General features: G+C 45.4%; 1 protein-coding gene across 1 annotated transcript in view; it reads left to right on the forward strand.

Annotated features, from left to right (window-relative positions):
- stim1b (stromal interaction molecule 1b) overlaps positions 1–20327 on the forward strand; it is an 86512-nt gene that overhangs the window by 46147 nt on the left and 20038 nt on the right. Inside the window, exons 5-6 of the mRNA XM_056284841.1 lie at positions 16152–16263; positions 20191–20306. Of these exons, the coding sequence (XP_056140816.1) occupies positions 16152–16263; positions 20191–20306 (228 nt within the window). The remainder of the gene's footprint in view (positions 1–16151; positions 16264–20190; positions 20307–20327) is intronic.

The following is a 20327-nucleotide window of genomic DNA, read 5'->3' on the forward strand; positions in this document are numbered from 1 at the left end:
TGATATGATCTATGGAAGGAGTTCTGGTAATGATATGGGCAACTGAATTCTGGACCAATTGAAGCTTATGAAGACACTTGAGGGGAAGACCAAAGAGGATAGAATTACAGTAGTCAGTACGGGATGTAACCAGGGTGTGAGTGAGTATGGCTGTGCTTTTAGGTGTAAGGGACAGCCGAAGATTATTATATTCCGTAGGTGGAAGTATGCAGACCGAGTAACATTTTTGATGTGGGCTTCAAAAGATAATGTGCTGTCCAGGCTGACACCCAAACTTTTAACCTGAAGCGATGGGGGAACTATAGAATTGTCAATAGTAAGAGAAAAACTATCAGTTTTGGCCAAAGTAGATTTAGTGCCAACTGGGAAGACCTCAGTTTTATCACTATTAAGTTTGAGGAAGTGGTATGAAAACCAGGATTTTATTTCTAGTTAGCAGTCAGAAAGGGAAGTGGGCAGAAGAGTGGACGTAGGTTTGGTGGATAGATAAAGCTGGGTGTCATCCACGTAGCAGTGAAATTGAAAGCCACATTTCCTGAAAATGTGGCCAAGAGGTAGTAGGTAAATAATAAATAGGAGGGATCCCAATACAGAGCCCTGGGACCTGTAGTAACAGGAAAGGACTGAGATCTAAAATTTTTGAGTTGGTCAAACTGAGTGCAGCCAGAGAGATATGATCTAAACCAGTCGAGGGGGTGTCAGTTATTCCAGTGGAAGCTAATCTTTCGAGGAGGATGCTGTGTAAGATGGTATCAAAGGCTGCACTCAGATCAAGAAGGACAAGTATGGTTAAGAGCCCAGAGTCAGCTGCCATCAAAAGATCATTAGTGACTTTCACCAAGGCTGTCTCCGTACTCTGCATGGAGCGAAAACCAGACTGGAATTGTTCAAACAGATTGTTGTGCATCAAGTGAGCGTGTACCTGAGATGCAACTGTTCTTTCAAGTGTCTGTGAATGTTCTCATTCATCCAGGTCATGGTTATCCAAAAGAGTTGAATCAAGTGCAACTGGACTTGGTATATATCTGTGAAGACTTTTCGCCACTCTGCAGACTAGCTTGGTCTAGTCAGAAAGGCACGAACTGAGGAAGCCTCTTGGATGAGAGGCGAATCGTCTTCACGGATATATACCAAGTCCAGTTGCACTTGTTCTTTCAAGTGTTTTAGAAAGAAATTGTAAATGTGAGATTGGGTGAAAATTATTAAAATTTTTGGGGTCTGCACCAGGTTTCTTCAGTATTGGAGTTATTGCAGCTGTTTTTAGAGATGAGGGAACAAGACCAGAGGTAAGGGAGGAATGTATGATATCAGTTATCAAAAAGGATAGAGAAGGCAGACAGGCTTTTACTAAATGTGTAGGAAGGGGGTCTAACTGACAGGTAGATGATTTGGATTTGCGAACAAGACCAGATATTTCTGCAACAGTTGGGAGTTTAAAACTAGATAGTGAGGAGTTTCATACGAAATTGGCAGGAACTTTTTGGAGAAGAGAACCTCTACTGCTCCACCCACTGAAGTTAAAGAGCTTAAAATGACTTCCCTTTCCCACTCTGATCTCCATTCAGTTTCACTGGACCTGTCGCTGTGTGTTTCCTGGACAAACATCACATCAACACTTTTCAGCTTCATCAGCTCATGTAGCTGCATCCTTTTCCTGATGTCTCTAGCTCCATTTAAATTCAATGAGCCAATTTTAAAACCATTCACTGAGAAACAACTAAAATAAAAAGTAGACAACCAGACAGCATGTGCGGACTGACAAGAAGAAAACCCTTAAACTTGATTCTTTTCCATATTCAATAATTTCTTGCCTGACCTTGACCACTATGTTCTTTGATCTTGTAAATTTCCTGCTCAGTAAAACCCCTTTCTCCTTTAATCTTCATTTTTTGATCTGACCGAGTTAAGAAAAGTCACTTCATCTGGAAAGTAACTTTCCACTTTCACTCCTTTTGCGTTCTTTTTTTTGTAGGAAGTTTTATTTTCTCAACCCCATAAGTTTGTTCACTCACATTGTCTGTATCAAAAAAATCTTCATCAATAGAGTCGCCCTCCAACATTTTCTCCCTCACAGTCTGTTTCTGTTTTTCTTTGCTTATTGTCACCTTCTTTGCTGTTGAACCACTATTGTTGATATCAGATTTTCTTTCCTGGCGAGTGACAGTCAGACTGCTCTCCTCATGTACTATATCGATAGCTACACTTTCTGCCAGAATCACTTCTGACCCAGCCACAGCTGTTTTACAGTCTTCCTTCTCTTCTTCCCCTTCAATGTTTTTTATCACCACCACCTGTCTCACTGCTCTGTTGAGACTCACTTGCCTCCTTTCCTTCATCACTGATGGCTTCACTGTTGAAAGCCTCTTTTTCTCCAACACCTTTACTTCCTTCCTCCCCTTTTCCACCATCACTATTGTTGTCCCCACCTGTCTCCTCCTTCTTTTCCTTCATCTTAGGTCTGTCTCCTTGCTCTTTGTCTTTCTTCCTTAATATTCCCTCTCCAGTAGTTCGATCAGAAGCTTTTTGCCATGCACCAGCAAGTTTCTCTGGACAAACTCTGATCACATGTCCCTCTCTACCACAGCCAAAGTATTTCATATCTTTTGATGTTGCAAACAAATTATGATCAAACCCATCAATTCTCAGCCAAAAAGACAAGTTTAACTCCTTGTTGCTGTTGTTCATGAATAATTGTTTCCTGTGAGACACCACATGTTTAAGCGAAGGAGACTTACACCCAGACAGGATTTTTTTCTTAATGGGGGACACTATTTTACCATGTCTGGAAAGCTATCTTTATCAACATTTCATCTAGGGTGAACGGGGGGAACATTGAACAGAATCGCCCTCCAGGTCGGTGAAGCCAGAGGCAGCACCAGCACATACGTGTCATTCATTACAACGCCATTTGTGATGACTGCGTTAGCTTTCTCCACCTTATCCACAAAAATCACCACCACTCCAGTCATTCTGGCCACAGATTTAACACTGTTCTGCCCCAACAACCTCTGCCAACGCTAACACACACTCCTCCACTGAACAGGAGAAACTTGGACATATCTTAAGTCTGTGTTTCCTGATCAGTTTGGAGAGATCCATGATGCCGAGCAGTGAAGCACAGCACAGCCCAACACAAAGTACACAAAACCAACAAACACTAACAAAACTAAACAACTAACCGATAGAAATACACACCGCTATAATTTAACATAGTATGAAGAAAAAGAGAAAGTTGGAAAAACTCACTCTGCAGACCAACACTCATTCCACACTCCCGCTTCCACTCCCAGCATGCACTCAGAGAGAGAGAGAGAGAGAGAGAGAGGGCAGTGTGGCTGTGACAGTCTGAGGGACAAATTACCCTGAGGCTCCCAAAATGTTCTTCCTCGGCAGGGATCCAGTTTAGTATTCCCCCCTCCCCCATGATCATCCTTCAGGCAATGTTTCATTTTAGTTTTTACGAGTTATTCCAAAAAAGACTAAATTAAAGGCATGTGGTATGGAAGAGTCTCGACAGTTATCCCCAAGAGGGTGACAAGTCAATGGCCTAATCATCAAGCATACTGGTATCAAGGAACACCAAACCAAGGTTTCTAAAGCTTTAGTCCTCAGCTCCTACATCGACTCTTCAAAAGATCCACACGAGGTAACACGGTATGAAAAAGGCATTATAGCCCCTTCAGATAGGATGCAGTATGCACCAGGCTCGTTGCATAGATTGGCACAGCACGACGCAGCATGGCTCAAAGTTGCAAGGTGACAAAAATGCACATATTTTGCCTCTCTATGTAGAATTTGCTATAGCTAGCCATCTACTTTTGTTTGCAAAACAAATGTTATCACAGGGAAAGTCTTTACATGAATGTATCTTATTTTAATTACAGAGTGAATCGAGCAATACCCCTAATTATAAGAGCCAAGTGCCATGTAAAGATAGCTAGTACTTTTTGTGAACTCACAATAGCCATTGCTCATATATTACTAATCTCCACTGGATTTGAACACACCTGGCATGCCCACTGTGTTGGATTTTTTTTCCAGGCAGGAGCCTTCTTCCTGATGTCCCAATATTACTTTTTACTTGTGCTCTACACTTAATTGAATTGTGATATCACCAGTACCAACTTTTCCTCCATTTTTCTTGAGAAAGTTGAAAGGATTCATGCTTTGTATTGGACCAGGTTTCATCACAGCTTGGTTAAACTTTGGTTGCACTGTGCGCCGAGCTCTTGGACACCAGCTTGCACTGTTTTGTCCTGCAACTTTTCATTGTAATTCTGCATACGTAGGCTAGCTTGTACTTACTCAACCAATTGGCACATAATTATTTAACTTAATTATGTCAGATTTTGCACACCTGGAATACCTTAGTACTGAAATATGATTGGCTGATTACAAGCAGGCCTATGTATGCAGGGTTAGGGACAAAGTGGAGTCATGCTACCGCGGCTCCAACTCCAGAGACATGTGGAATGGACTGAGAACTATCATGGACTATAAAGAGAATACCAAAAGTACTGTCGTAGTGGAGTGAAAATAGAAAAACAATAACTGTCCACTACACTTGTAATGGAAGTCCATGGTATTGGTTGGCATTCTAAAAAGAATCCAAGGCACTCTGATGAAATCCTTTATTAAATCATGGCTAAACCAACACGTTTCGACTCAGAGTCTTCGTTAGGGTACAATAAGGGCAGGTGTGCAATTTAAAGCTCTTGAAGTGGTCATGTGACTAGGTCACATAGCATGTTGATTCTGCCCCTTGAGGAGACCACATAAAAAACTTAACAGTGAGAACAGCAAAACAAGTTTAAACATATAGTACAAATAAACTCACACGTATAGTGGCAGAAAAGCAAATGATAAGAATTAATATTCAATCACAAATTGATAAAGTATAAGTAAATAAAATCTAACAGTGGTATACAAAAGTGTAGATAAACACCACTCTACCAGTGGCCTAACATGCAAAAATACTCATAATGAATAACCCTCAATAGTACTTGTCAAAGCTCATAATGGCAACAGTAATATTCAGTACTAGGAGGAAGGTATAATGATAATATACAAAGTAAAGTATAGTATAGCAACACAGCATTCCACATGAAACACAGTGTTGACAAATCCACATAGATACTCTATTCCATGAGGCAAATTTGTAATTTGTGATATTGAGCTATACAAATAAATTGTAGGGAGGGGGAGAAGTCAATTTCCTCATTAAGGCCTTGAAAGGAAGTGGCCTTGATGGTATCAATCCAAAAAGTCTCCCGTGGAAGGAGTTGTTTGAGTCTGTCACCACCCCTTACATATTTAGGAATTACCTCGATGGCCATGGCTTTCAAAGTATCTGGGTTAGTGTGGCCGACAACCTTGTAGTGCTCTAGCATGGGGTAGCTGGGGTTGTGGGTCCTGATAGCGTATATAAATCTTTCCTGCAGCTTGCATTTTGTGTGGCCAATATAGAAACAGCCACACTCACATTCAAGTCTGTAAACAAAAAAGTTGTGTTGCAATTAGCAAAGCTAAAAGACAGGCTGGTGAAGAGTGCCCCCTCCCCCAACCCACTGACACTTTCAGATGTGGCTCCTGCATTCATTGCAACAACGTCAACAGAGATAATTTTGTGGGTATTTTTAGTCAAAAGACATTTTAATGCTGAAGCTTTGCACTACAAGGCTGTGGGCAACACTAACCCAGATTCTTTGAAAGCCATGGCCATCGAGGTAATTCCTAAATGTTCCAGAATCGAGAACACTTTGTCATTTCACTTCACGCACTTGTGTACATGAAATGAAACAAAATGCTGTTTCCCCCAGCCCACAGCAGTACAACACAAAGACAAAAACACATACAAAAACTAAAAGAACACACATACCCAAACGAACGCATATATCCAAACTAAACAAAAAATCACTGTCCAAGGGAACGAATGCCAGCCAGGATGACTGTTGGAACCTCTGGTCTGCATGGGTTAGCAGTTAGCTTAACCCACCCCACATCCTGTCAGACCGCCCTCTGCATTTCCTCCTCGGGCATGCTCCATGCAGAGGTCGTGGTCCCCGGGCCCACTGGACGAAGCAGACCAAGCTCTCCCAGCTGATCCAGTGCCTGCTCTCCCATCCAGACACCCTCGAGGGGTGATGAGAGACTCAAACGACTCCTTCAATGGGAGACTTTTTGGATAGATACCCTCAAGGCCACTTCCTTTCCAGGCCTTAACAAGGAAATTGACTTCTCCCCCTTCCTATAACTTTTTTATCATGGGATAGAGCATCTATGTAGATTTGTCTACACTGTTTTATGTGGATTACTGTGTTGCTATACTATACTTTCTCTCTGTATATTATCATTATAACTTCCTCCTAGGACTGAATATTATTATGAATATTATTACACCACCATTGTCATTATTAGCTTTGACTACTTGTTTTTTACAAATATTATTGAAGGTTATTCATCATGAGTATTTTCACATGTTAGGATGCCATTAGAGTGCTGTTTATCTACACTACTGTATATCACTGTTTGTCCTATACTTTATCAATTTGTGATTGAATATTCACTCTTATCGTTTGCCTTTCTGCCATTATATGTGTGAGGTTGTTTACAGTATATGTTTAAACTTGTTTTGTTGTTCACACTGTTTTGTTCAAGTCAGTCATAAGTCAAGCGGTTATTGTCATATGCATAATTTCCCTGGACAATGAAATTCTTCCTTTGCCTTTCATTCTGAATGCCATTACCAAAAAGAACATAAAGAATAGAAAGAAAATGATCAGACCAATGATTGTGTTGTCATCAGCAAATTTCAGCATAGTGTTATCCTTGTGTGAGGTGACACAGTCATAGGTGAATAGTGTGTAGTGCATGGGGCTAAGGACACATCCTTTGCTGGCAGCCATACCAACATGTACTCTGGCTCTGCCAAATGACAGAAGCCAAGCAAGTATGGGCTTGGCTAGTACTTGGATGGGAGACCTCCCAGGAAAAACTGAGTTGCTCCGGGAAGTGGTGTTGATGGGCAGTAGGGGGCGGTTTTCCCTCTGGTCCTAATAATAACAACAAATATCTAAATCCCAATGCAATGAGGAGGCACTGTGCTGTCCTCCGGATGAGACGTTAAACCAAGGTCCTTAGGTCGAGGTTCCACTGTGGTTATTAAAGATCCCATGGCACTTATTGCAAAGAGTAGGGGCTTCCCTGTTGTCCTGGCAAAATTCCCAACCAAGCTCTCTCCAGCTGAACACCTCATCTCCCCCATGTAACTGGCTCAGTGATTCCTCCCTTTCCACCACAAGCTGATGTGTGGTGAGCATTCTGGTGCAAAATGGCTGCCGTGCATCACCCAGGTGGTTGCTACACATTGATGGTGATTGAGGTTAGTAACCCCCTTCACTGTGAAGTGCTTTGGGTGTCTAGAAAAGTGCTATATAAATGTAATGATTATTATTATCCTTATGTGGCGCCAGTGTTCGTCACCACATTGTTTGAGGTTAGATGTCCAATTCTGACAGACTGCAGCCTGCCAGTGAGGAAATTTAACAGCCAGTTACAGTGTGGGGTTCAGGCCAAGGGTATATAGTGTGTTTGTGAGTTTGTGGGGAAGGACTGTGTTAAAGGCTTAGCTGTTAATGTATGAAGAGCATTCTGACATAAGAATCTTTGTTTTCCAGGTGGGACAGGGCTATATGCAGTGCTGCCGAGATAGTGTCCTCAATGGATCTGTTGGGGCGATACGCATACTGCAGGGGGTCCAGTGACTCAGGTGTATTACTCTGAATGTGGGCCAGAACCAATCTCTCTAAGTACTTCCTTATGACTGGAGTGAGTGAAACTAGCCATAGTTGTTCAGACAAGTGACTTGGCTCATCTTAGGGAATGGGATGATGGTGGTGGTTTTAAAGCAGGTTGGGACTGAAGCCTGTGCAAGAGACAGGTTGAAAATGGAGATGAAAATATAAGTCAGTTCTGTAGCTCATGTTTTGAGGGCCCGCCCAGGGATGTTATCTGGGCCTGCTGCGTTGCTGGGATTGAGCCTCCTCAGGACTTTGTGTACATCAGCTGATAAGACTGTCAATTGGGGCTTCTTGAATGTTCTGATTGTGTGAGAACCTCCTCTGTGTTTCACTATTAGAGGTCTCAAAGTTAGAATAGAATTTATTAAGCTGTTCAGTTAGGGAGATGGTGGTGTTGGTTATTTATATGACGGTGCCCTTATAGTCCAGGATCTATTGTAAGCCTTGCCACATAAGCCCAGTATCAGTAGTAGAGTAGTAAGCCTCTCAGTTTCTGTTTGTAGTGCTGTTTTGCCTCTTTGATTGTTTTCCGTAATCTGTACTTTCCTGTTTGTAATACTCCTCATTGCGTGATCTAAACACAAGAGAGCAAGCATTCAGCATGTGTCATACTTGACTATCTATCCAGGGCTTCTGATTTGGATATTTTCTAACCTGTATAGTGGGTACTATAGTGTCAATGCCAGGTACTGATGTAACCAGTCACACATTCGGCATACTTCTCTATGTTTATAAAAGAATTCTCTTGTGTGGCTACAGCTTTAAACACATCTCAGTCTGTGTTTGCTAAACAGTCTTGCATAATGCTCTCTCAGTCTCTGGGGACCAAAGTTTGACTTGTTTACTCACAGGGGTAATCTGCTTGAGTCTTTGTCTGTAGGCTGGGCATAGGAATGGAGAGATGATGGTCTTAAAAGTCAAAAGGGGCGGGGTGGGGGGCAGCTTTGTAGGCATTCCGGATGTTATTGTACACATGATCCAAGGTATTCTGGTCTCTTGTGGGGATATTCACATGCTGGTAATATTTTGGTAGCACAGCCCGTAGATTGTAGTGGTTGAAGTCTCCCACGATGATGAAAACAGCATCACAGTGTGTAGTTTCCTGAGCGCTGATGACATCATGACGTAAACTGAGTGCTGCTGATGTGGTGGGATGGAAACAGCGGCTAACAACGCATCACAGAATTCCCTTGGTAGGTAGAAGGGCCGACATTTCAACAGTAGCAGTTCCATGTCTGGCGAACGAAGCTTGTGTACAGTCTGTATGCCCTCACACCATGTGTTGTTTAGAAAAATGCAAGCACCTCCCCCTTTAGCCTTACTGGAGACAACAGTGCAGTCTCCTCAGTGAATGGAGTGGGTTTGTAGCTGCACCACTGAGTCTGGTACACTGGCTGACAGCCATGTCTCCATGAATATTAGGGTGCAGCAGTCTCTAATTTCACGTTGTGTTATCCTGGCTCTCAGCTCAACAAACTATTTTCCAGTGACTGTACAATAGCTAGCAGGAGGTTCGGTAGTGGTGGTTGATTAGCCTAACATGAAGGCCCCCCTCTCTTGGCTTGCTTGCACCTCAGCAGGGATCTCCTCTGGTTGCCTTCCTTACTCAAGTGCAGTGCTGGAGGGCCTTTTTGGAGATGGAGTTGGCTTGGTGTTGAGTGAACAATGTAGTCTGGGTCCGGAGGTATAAGACCAGTGAATACTGTCATAATGCGGCCTGATGGTGTCCAACAGTGCCTGCTTGTCATAAACCAGCAGTGTGTGACATTTCTGAAGGGTACTAAAAACTAACTAAATAAAAATACAAGCAAAACTCAGCGTTCCAAAGTGGAGCAAGCAAATATGTTCACCAGGGAGGGCACCATTACTACTAACAGTACTATGTTTTGTACATGGTCTCTTCAAGGGGCAGAATCGACATGCCATGTGACCTAGTCACACGACCACTTCAAGAGTTTTAAATTGCACACTTGTCCTCATTGTACCTTATACACTGATGAAGACTCTCCAAGTCGAAATGCATTGGTTTATCCATGATTTAATAAAGGATTTTTAGCTTACCGTCAGAGTGCCTCGGGACCGCTCAAGTTGGATGGTTTGGAGACAAAGCAAGAGAGGCAAGATTGAGATGGCTTGGACATGTGTGGAGGAGAGATGGTGGGTATATTGGGAGAAGGATGCTGAATATGGAGCTGCCAGGGAAGAGGAAGACCAAAGAGGAGGTTTATGTATGTGGTGAGGGAAGACATGCAGATGGCTGATGTGACAGAGGAAGATGCAGAAGACAGGAAGAAATGGAAATGGATGATACGCTGTGGCGACCCTCAACAGGAGCAGCCGAAAGTAGTAGTAGTATTAGATCAGAGTGCCTCGGATCCTTTTTAGACTGCCAACCAATACCATGGACTTGTCTGTGAATGTTCTCATTTGTGTCTGTGAATGTTCTCATTCATCCAGGTCATGGTTATCCAAAGGAGTTGAATCAAGTGAAACTGGACTTGGTATATATCCGTGAAGACGTTCCGCCTCTCATCCAAGAGGCTTCCTCAGTTTGTGCCTTTCTGACTAGACCAAGCTAGTCTGACTGCCTGATGATGAAACTCAGATACTTATCCTCTAGGAGTCATTGTCGGAGCTATTGATATGCGTGGCTCTTTGTGATCCAATGTTTACCAACGCCCGTTGCTAACAGAGCCATAGATATGAGTGGCTCTTTTGTGTACCAATGTTATGGCCGCGCCCGTCGTTATCGGAGCTATTTTATATGCGTGGCTCTCCTGTGCACCGATGTGCAGCTGGGCCCATCGCCATCGGAGCTATTGATTTGCATTTGTTTAGCAGCGACGGTCGTTGGGGGGGGGTTAGTTTCAACTTCATTGTTCAGTGGTCATGAGAGTCGTTGGAGCCGTTAGTGACCGACTGTTGTTCTTGGAGGTTAGGCTTCTTGAGTCTCCTGGGTAGAGATGAAAGGATGGCATTGTAAGTGGGAGATAGGTGGTGTCGCAGACCTCCTCCTCTGTTGAGGGATGGTTTTTCCAGTTTCGCATAGATGGCTGCCTTCACCCCTCTTTCGAACCATCTATCTTCTCTGTCCAAAATGTGTACATTGCTGTCCTCGAAGGAGCGTGTCTTCTCCTTTAGGTGTAGATAGACTGCTGAGTCTTGTCCTGAGGAGTTTGGCCTTCTGTGTTGGGCCATCCGTTTGGGTAGTGGTTGTTTGGTTTCTCCTATGTATAGGTCAGTGCAATCCTAGTTGCATTGTACAGCATACACCAGATTGCTTTTCCAGGTGTGTGGTACATGGTCTTTGGGATGAACCAGTCTTTGTCGGAGTGTGTTGCTGTGTTTGAAGTACACCGGGATGCGGTGTTTGTTGAACATTCTCCTGAGTTTCTCGGAGACCCCAGAAACATACGGGATGACTGTGCTATTCCTTCTGTTCCTTTTCTCCTCGTCGCTCACCTGGTTGGTCTTTTTGGAACCTGTTGCAGTTTTCACAAAGGTCCAACTGGGGTAGCCACAGGTTTTTAAAGCTCCACTCAGGTGTTTGTGTTCTTCTCGTTGGGCCTGAGTGCTGCTGGGCACATTGTCAGCTCTGTGTTGCAAAGTTCTGATGGCCCTCAGTTTGTGTTCCAGCGGGTGGTGTGAGTCGAAAAGTAGATATTGGTCTGTGTGTGTAGGTTTCCTGTAAACCCCAATGTGGAGGCTCCTGTCTTCCCCAATGTGGACGTCACAGTCCAAGAAGGTCAAACTGTTGTTCTTTACATCTTCCCTTGTGAACTTAATGTTCTTGTCCACTAAGTTGATGTGTTTGGTAAACGCTTGCACCTCTTGTGTTTGGATTTTGACCCATATGCCGTCCACATATCTGAACCAGTTGCTTGGAGGTGTTCCTCTGAAGGAGTTCAGGCCTCTGTGTTCTACCTCTTCCATATATAAGTTGGCCACAATGGGCGATACTGGTGAGCCCATTGCACAGTCGTGTTTCTGTCTCTAAAACTGGCCCCTGGACTTCCCCCATGGACTTCCATTACTATTCTCACTTGACTACTTGCCCTATCGTCGAAGAACCCCTGATTTTTTTTCTTCAGACATAACAAATACTATTGTTCTTGACCCAGTGAACTACTCCCTATTTTTTCTTCTTTATTAGTGTTTTAGAAGGGTCTGCTTCTCTCTCCGATGAACTGAACACTCTTTATGCACACTTTGAGGCCAACATATCTTCCTCTGTCACAGTTACACAAATGGTCCAAGACTCCTGCCCAGTGGAAATAACTAGGGTAGAAGTGTACAAATCCTTCAAAAAGATTAATCCATGCAAGGCTTCTGGTCCAGATGCTATCCTGGGCCACGTTCTCAAGGTGTGTGTAGACCAACTGGCAAATGTGTTTACAGACATCTTCAACCTCTCCCTGTTCCAGTCTACATTCCCCATGTGCCTCAAAAAGAATGCCATCGTCCCTATTCTGAAGAAGCCAAAGGTGCTCTACATAAATGACTACTGCCCAGTAGCACTCACACCAGTCATCATGAAGGGCTTCAAGGGGCTAGTCCAAACCCACATTACCTCACTGCTGCCTGACACCCTGGACCCACTACAGTTTGCCTACAGGGTGAACAGATTAACTGATGACACCATTGCCTTCACCCTCCACACTACTCTCCCCCACCTGGAACAGAGGAACACATGCGAGATTGCTGTTCAATTGACTACAGCATTCAACACCATTGTGCCCTCAAAGCTTGTCACTAAGCTCAGAGACCTAGGACTCAACACCGCCCTGTGCAGCTGGATCCTGGATTTCCTGATGGGCAGAACACAGGTAGTGAGGATGGGCACCACCTCCTCCACACTGACTCTCAGCACTGGAGTCCCCCAGGGCTGTGTGCTTAGCCCCCTCTGTACTCTGTGTTCACACATGACTGCGTGGCCACACAGCTCCAACACCACCATTAAGTTTCCTGATGACACCACCGTCATTGACCTGATCACAGACAATGACGAGATGGCCTACAGAGATGAGGCGAGAGCTCTGACATCATGGCGTCAGGCGAACAACCCCCATCTCAACATCAGCAAAACTAAGGAGCTAATAGTGGACTAGAAGAAGCTGCAAGGGGGAGGACACACTTCCATCCACATCCGTGGGTCAGCAGTGGAGAGAATCTGCAGCTTCGGGTTCCTTGGGATGAACATCAGCGAGGACCTGACCTGTTCACACCATACCAGCATTGTTGTCAAGGCAGCAAGATGACGGCTCTTCTATCTCCTCAGGCTGAAGAAGTTTGGCATGGACTCCAGGATACGCTGCAAATTCTACAGACATACCATCGAGAGTATCCTGGCTGGCTGCATCACCCTCTGGGATAACAGCTGCATCACTCTTGACCAGAAGGGTCTACAGAGGGTAATGAAAACAGCACAGCACATCATCAGGACTGGGCTATCAGCCATGCCAGACCTCTACACTCAGAGGTGGAAGAAGAAAGCCCAACAGATAGTTGGGGACCACAGCCACCCCAGCCACAAACTGTTCACTCTGTTACTGTCTTGCAAAAAATACTGGACTGTTTGGGCCTGATCTAACAGGCTTAAGAATAACTTTTACCCACAAGGCATAAGACTCTTGAACCCATAGACTCTGGACCCTTGAGCAAACACGCACATCTATCTCTTGCTCCCTCTCTCTCCCCCTCTCTCCTCTCTCTCTCTCTCTCTCTCTCTCTCTCTCTCTCTCTCTCTCTCTCTCTCTCTCTCTCTCCCTTGCAAAATCCCCACTTCTCACTTTATACTGCACTGTTCACTTTTCTATTGTACCCATTCCTGCACTATGTACATATACTTATTTATTACATATTATTTACACAACCATATTTACCTCAGCTGCTGCTGTCATTTTTCATTTTGTCACTTACATATTTTTATTTCTTTTCTCAGTTATTTTAGAGCTTACCTCTGTAAATACTGTACATTTCAGACTGTTAAATGTTGAATTTTAGATTTTAGATTTTAGTTTAATTTCAAGTTTTTTGAACTGTAAATACTGTTAAATTTTATATTTTATTCTAACTTTAGATTTAAATGTCACATTTTTTTTTAGCTACTTGAGATGAGCCTGATACCTAAGCATTTCATTGCCAGTAATGTCTGCCACCACTGCATTGTTGTGCATTTGATAAAACTTGAAAGGGCTACATTGAAAACGGGTCTTGAGGACTGGATTTGGGAAGCATTGATCTAATTGACATGTGAACAGTTCATATAATGAAACTGACAACTTCTCTATTTTACTGGATTTAATTGACTGAACGACAATAGCCTACTGTCAGCTGTTGTACTGTAATAAAATATCAGCTGCGTCAAACGGGAATTTATAGACTAAAGGTTACGATAACATTGCTTAATAACAGTAAGCTGAAGCCTAGAATTGAAAGAAAGCCTATGCCACTTTAGGCTATCCAGTGCTTGTGCAGGAGGCTTTTCGGCTTTTCAGAGCAGAGCTGTTCAGGATCATGAGAATAAGCAAAAAAATAATCAAACATTCTTACATTAGTTTTGCTGAATAACCTTGGTTTCCCATGTCTGAAAGATCCAAAATTATCACTTTGAGCGGACTGATTGATCACAGTAACCTATTACGTAAACAGCATTAGTATAGAAGTGATTCTATCTGATGGCTTTATTTTTTTTTTTTTTGATTTTTTTTTTCCCCCCTTTTTCTCCCCAATTGTATCCGGCCAATTACCCGACTCTTCCGAGCCGTCCTGATCACTGCTCCACCCCCTTGGCTGATCTGGTGAGGGCTGCAGACTACCACATGCCTCCTCCAATACACGTGGAGTCGCCAGCCGCTTCTTTTCACCTGACAGTGAGGAGTTTTGCCAGGGGGACATAACGTGTGGGAGCATCATGCTACCCCCCCCCCAGTTCCCCCTCTTCCCCGAACAGGCATCCCGACTGACCAAAGGAGGTGCTAGTGCAGCGACCAGGACACATACCCCCAGCTTCCCACCTGCAGACAAGGCCAATTGTGTCTGTAGGGACCCCCGACCAAACCGGCGGTAACACAGGCAATCAAACCAGTGATCCCCGTGTTGGTAGGCAACAGAATAGACCCCCACACTACCCGGACACCTTGCCTGATGACTTTTGATCAGTAGGAGCAGTTGATCACTGTAACTGTGACCAAAATAAGGGGTTTCTGCTGTAATGCGTTTGATACTACATAAAAGTTTTAGCAGTAAATGTTAGGCTTTACTACAGGCTACCTCCATAGCAGCAGTAGCCTGTTTATTCATGCCATAAACCATATATTGTTAAGGAGACGTGCTTTACTGGGATGATTCCAAGTTAAATCAGGATGTCAGTAAGAGAATTGCCATCAAATCCTCCCCTCAGATATAGTAACTATTTTTAAAATTTCTGAAAATAACCCCCCCTTGTTCATCATTTCTGCCCTGAAACTTCAAATAAGTGAAATAAGCCTTTTTCTTAGTGAAAAGTAATGGATTACATAGGTGCACTGACATAGTCAAGTGATTCAGGCCACTGTCTCAGGATGTGTACTTGCTTACGAGCAAATACTACCACAGCTCTCTCTCACGTGTCTTCTTCCAGCCTTCCTACTGCTCTGCTAATCATACCAAACTTAAATGCATTCCCTACGCTCCTAAAAATGGATTGGATGCATACATTAGTATCTATTCATATTTTAAGTTGACTTCATGTTTTTATTGGTGAAATAATTATGTGAAGCTTTCCTTTTACACCAGGATTTCCTGTTGATAATTTTCTTGTACTCTGCCATAATGATCAGAGGTCGTCAGGAAGAGGGTATGTTTCTTTGAGATTACAGCCATCTTCTGCAGATAAAAGTTAATTTACTCTAAAAGTCGTCTGCCATTATATAACCCGTTATGAACCTCCACTTACCAGCAGTTGGCAGTATTCAAATAATCATGAACTGGATGAAAATGATTCTACTCTATCATTTTATTTTGCTTATTAGTTTCTGTTTCCGTTTCACTGTCTGTTTTTTTCCCTATACAAGTTTATTTTATTCATCAAAAATCTGATGGCTTGACCAAGTCCAAGTTGTTGTTTAAAGCATGTTACAGGGGCAAGGAGTGCTAAACAGGCACACACATTCACACCTGCGCAGTGCAACTAGTCCTCTGGATGCATTTGTTGTTGACTTTATTAGAACACAAACATTAACATGTTACCAATTAATCACATTTTAAACTGGGTTCTTTCTTAATGTATTGTTTCTTTTCCTCTGTGTGTGTGTGTGTGTGTGTGTGTGTGTGTGTGTGTGTGTGTGTGTGTGTGTGTGTGTGTGTGAACAGTGTATAACTGGACCATTGAGGAGGTAGAAGATTGGCTGGCTCACCATGTAGAGCTATCTCAGTACACAGACAGCTTCAGAAAAAATAAACTTGATGGCAAGGCCTTACCAAGGTAGATAACGCACACACGCATGCATGCACACACACAGATGTCAATCACATAGAACCCAAGCTCACACATGAATTCACACACACACACACACACACACACACACAACTGACAGATGGACATGCACAAACATATTGTAGCAACCAGAGAGGGCGTTTGCTCTGACTGTCAGCAGTTCTGCGCTGGGGGAGCGCAAGGGATTCTGGGACTGTTAACATTCATGTTAAAATTGTTGTTTTAGTGATGTTGTGTTGTTGTTTTAGTTATTGTGGCTGTGTTGTTTGTTTGGGGGTTTGACTCAGACTAAATAGATGACCATTTTACTGAGTGACTGACTGTAGGACCGTGACCGAGACTAACATTTCCAGTAGTGACGTCGGCTGGGGAGACTCGTCGTCCGGTAGCCATTTTGGTGGGCAAATAAAAGAGCATTCCCAGGGTCATGCGGTGTATGGGACACAGCAATTGCCATTAAAAAGAGATATCTGCCCCTCAACTCGTTATTCCACACTAGCTCGCCACACTGCTGTCAGAAGTGGGATTGGGCTGAAGAATGGAGAGGGAGATCCAGAGACTGGAGTGGGACATGGAGTGGACCTGCTGGTGCTTAGAAAACCTGGCATGGCAAAAGACGGAGCCCGCCAGAGATGGAAATTTTCCAGCGCACCCTGATGGCTCCAGTGCGCTGCGGCCTCACCTCCCCCTAGAGGCTAGGAGGGCCAGTACAGGAGAACGCCTGCTGCCTACCGCCACTGACCGCCCCCTAGTGACCAGGAGGGCTGCTGCGCATAGAACACTAACCAAGCTGCCCAAGTACAACAGGATGACACAGCTACAGCTGTAAATCTCACAAGTCCAACTAGTGGCATGGCACGGCGGATGGAGCAACGAAGAAGCTGCCATTCACCTGGCCCTGGCATTGGAGAGAAAGGCTTTTTAGATACTCCTCGACTTAGCCCCAGCAGAGCAGCGGGACCTCCAGGCCCTGACCATGGCGCTGGAGAGGCAATTTGGGCAACGATCCTTCATGGACCAGAGCAGGGAGCAGCTAGCCAGCTGTTGCCACCAAGGAGGGACCTGGGCACCTTCACCACAGATGTGTAGCTGCATGCCCGACATGGTTACCCGCAGTTTAACGCAGCCGCCCAAGAAGAGCTGGCCCTCCATGCTCATGCCGGAGCAGTTGCACCAGCATGTCCACCTCACCATGCCCTAATCCCTCAGTGACACTCTCTGCGAAGCTGTATGGGCCAACATGGTACTCTCCATGCGGCCTACACAACAGAAGGCCCCTGTCTCCAACGACACGTCAGGTTGGCCGACTACGATGAAGAGGAGGAGGCAAAGGAGGTCTACCAAGTTTGGCCTCCACCATAGCAGTCTCAGCGATGGCCTCCAACATCCAGGTGACATCCAACCCAGCCAACTGACCACTATTACCAGTGTGACAAGCCTGGTCACATGGCCCGCGACTGCCCAGCACCGGCGCCAAAAGCCAGAGTCACCTGGCCAGTGGGGAAATGACAGTGGAGTGGCCTAGTGATGGGACTGCCACTCCAGTCTCCAGACCCCCTTCAAGGCTGATGCACGCTGGTTGGCCGCCTAGGTCACACCAAAGGATTGTATCTGAACTGCCAACTTGGCGGTCGATCCTGCCAGGCCCTGGTAGACATGGGGTCTACCATTTCCCTGGAATCCTCCCAGGCACCACCGGTCCACTCTTGGTGGTATGGCCACCAACCAAGACCCAGTTGATGACGGTGACAGGGGGAAAGGCTGGCGCACGAGTTCTGGCTCGCCAACATTCAAGACCTGTGCATCATCGGCCTGGACCTGCTGACCTGCTGGGGACCCCGTGTTAATGTGTCAGGGACAACCATCACCCTCAGCACAAAGACCATGGCGCTCCAGTCCGGCCAGGGGAAGAACAGGCTCCAAGACTGAGCCAGTCACCAAGCAGCTGCTGCTCAACAGGCAGAGAGCCCCGGTGCGGCACTGGAGTGCCGCTACTGCCAGCGGCAAGAGGAATAGGGCCAGATAATGCCAATGGTGACAGCCGTCCAGATCGCCAGCAATGAGGATAGGTGGTTCCTGTTGACCAAGCAGCAACTGAGGCAGCAGCAAGAGGCAGACGTGACCCTGGCTGGAGATGGGGCGGTGTCCCAAGTGGACAGAAGTGTCAGCACTGGGGCCCAAGATAAAGGCCTACAACTCTCAATGGGGCAACTTTGAGTACCACGACAGGTTGGCATACCAGAGGTGGCAAGCTCCCAAATGAGGGAGTGACCTCCTGCAGCTATTGGTGCCCTGTGTGCTCCATCCCCAGTTTCTCCAGATGGTCCATGGCTCGGTGGGAGCAGGGCACTATGGGAACACCAAGACTCTCCACTGCCTCAGGGGGCGGTTCTCCTGGCCTTACTGTTGACGAGACGTGGAGCTACATGTGCACTGCTCTGACATCTGCACTGCCCAGGGGGGACCAACCCAGCGCTCCCTCACCTCACTGCAGCAGTACTTGGTGTTCGGGGGTCCTGCCCGAGCCTGAGATTGCCAGGGGAAAAGAGATAGACTACTTCTGAAAACTGAGGGACCGCCTGCAAGTGGTCCATGATGGCACCCGCCGGGCCCAGGTCAATTTCAGAGCGCGGCAGAGGAGTACCTATGACACAAAGTGCCTTGGACTGGCCTTCGTGTGAGGAGACAAGGTATGGGTGTATTGTCCCATTGGCAAGAAAGGGATTTCCCCAAAGCTTCGCAGCCGCTGGCAGGGCCCCAGTAAGGTCGTGGGTCGGCTGTCTGAGGTAGTTTACCAGGTGTGCATGCCCAGCTGGGGGCGCATGGTGGTGCTGCACCAGGAAAGACTCTCCTCACACCGGCCCCTTCCTCCACCTGTTGTTGGGGAGGGGGGTGACAGTAGTACCCCATGTACTGATCAGTGTGCGCTGCCTCTCTCAGTTGCACTTCCTGTGAGCCCTAGGCGGTATGTTCGCCAGCGAAAGCACCCTGGACATTTGAGGGGCTATGTATTGGGTGATGGGGTTGTTGAATACAGCTAACTCCTCAGGTGCGGGCTATGTAGCACCGGAGAGGGCGGTCGCTCTGACTGTCGGCATTTCTGTGCTGGGGAAGCGCAAAGGATTCTGGGACTCTTAACATTCAAGTTAAAATTGTTGTTTTTGTGATGTTATGTTGTTGGTTTAGTTATAGTGGTTGTTGTTTGTTTGGGGGTTGGACTAAGACTAAGAAGATGTCCATTTTACTGACTCACTGACTGACTGTAGGACCGTGACTGAGACTAACGTTTCCAGTAGTGACGTTGGGGAGGGGAATCATTGTCCGGTAGCCATTTTGGTATGTAGATAAAAGAGCATTCCCAGGGTTGTGTGGTGTATGGGACACGGAAATTGACATTAAAAAGAGATCCCTGCCTCTCGATTCCTCCCACAGTAGCTCGCCACAATAATAAGCCAAGAAACCAGGCAAACACAAATGCACATACTAGATAACACACACACATACACACTTGTATCACAAACAGACATATCAGCCAGGCAAACCATAAAAACACACATGAATGCACACATGAACATCAGACATACAAACACAAAATGCAGAAAAACATCACATCTACAATATCACACGAACAGAAAAAACACACATAATGATAGCACACTCAGATACTACATACGCCCACACTAACACACACGTGGAGATGGCATATTGTGAGCACGAGAGACAAAAAAAATCATGCACACCGATGCAGACACACTGTTATCACTCCCACACTTTGTCTTGCCTCTTTGTCTTCAGTCTCCCTTACTCACCCTTTCTGTCACTTGTTCTCTCATGCTCCTGTCTCACCCTCTCTCTCACCTTTTCTCTCTCTCCCCTACCTGTCTCCCCTACCTGTCCCTCCCCTCTGTCTCTCAGGTTAGCAGTGAAGAACACCACCTTGACCCAGTCTGTTCTAAAGATTCTGGACCGGAGCCATGCCCAGAAGCTCCAGCTCAAAGCCCTGGACACTGTTCTGTTTGGACCACCACTGAGTATGCAAGGCAGTGTGTGTT

The sequence above is a fragment of the Lampris incognitus genome, chromosome 8 (assembly GCF_029633865.1).
Source record: "Lampris incognitus isolate fLamInc1 chromosome 8, fLamInc1.hap2, whole genome shotgun sequence".
NCBI classification, from domain to species: domain Eukaryota; kingdom Metazoa; phylum Chordata; class Actinopteri; order Lampriformes; family Lampridae; genus Lampris; species Lampris incognitus.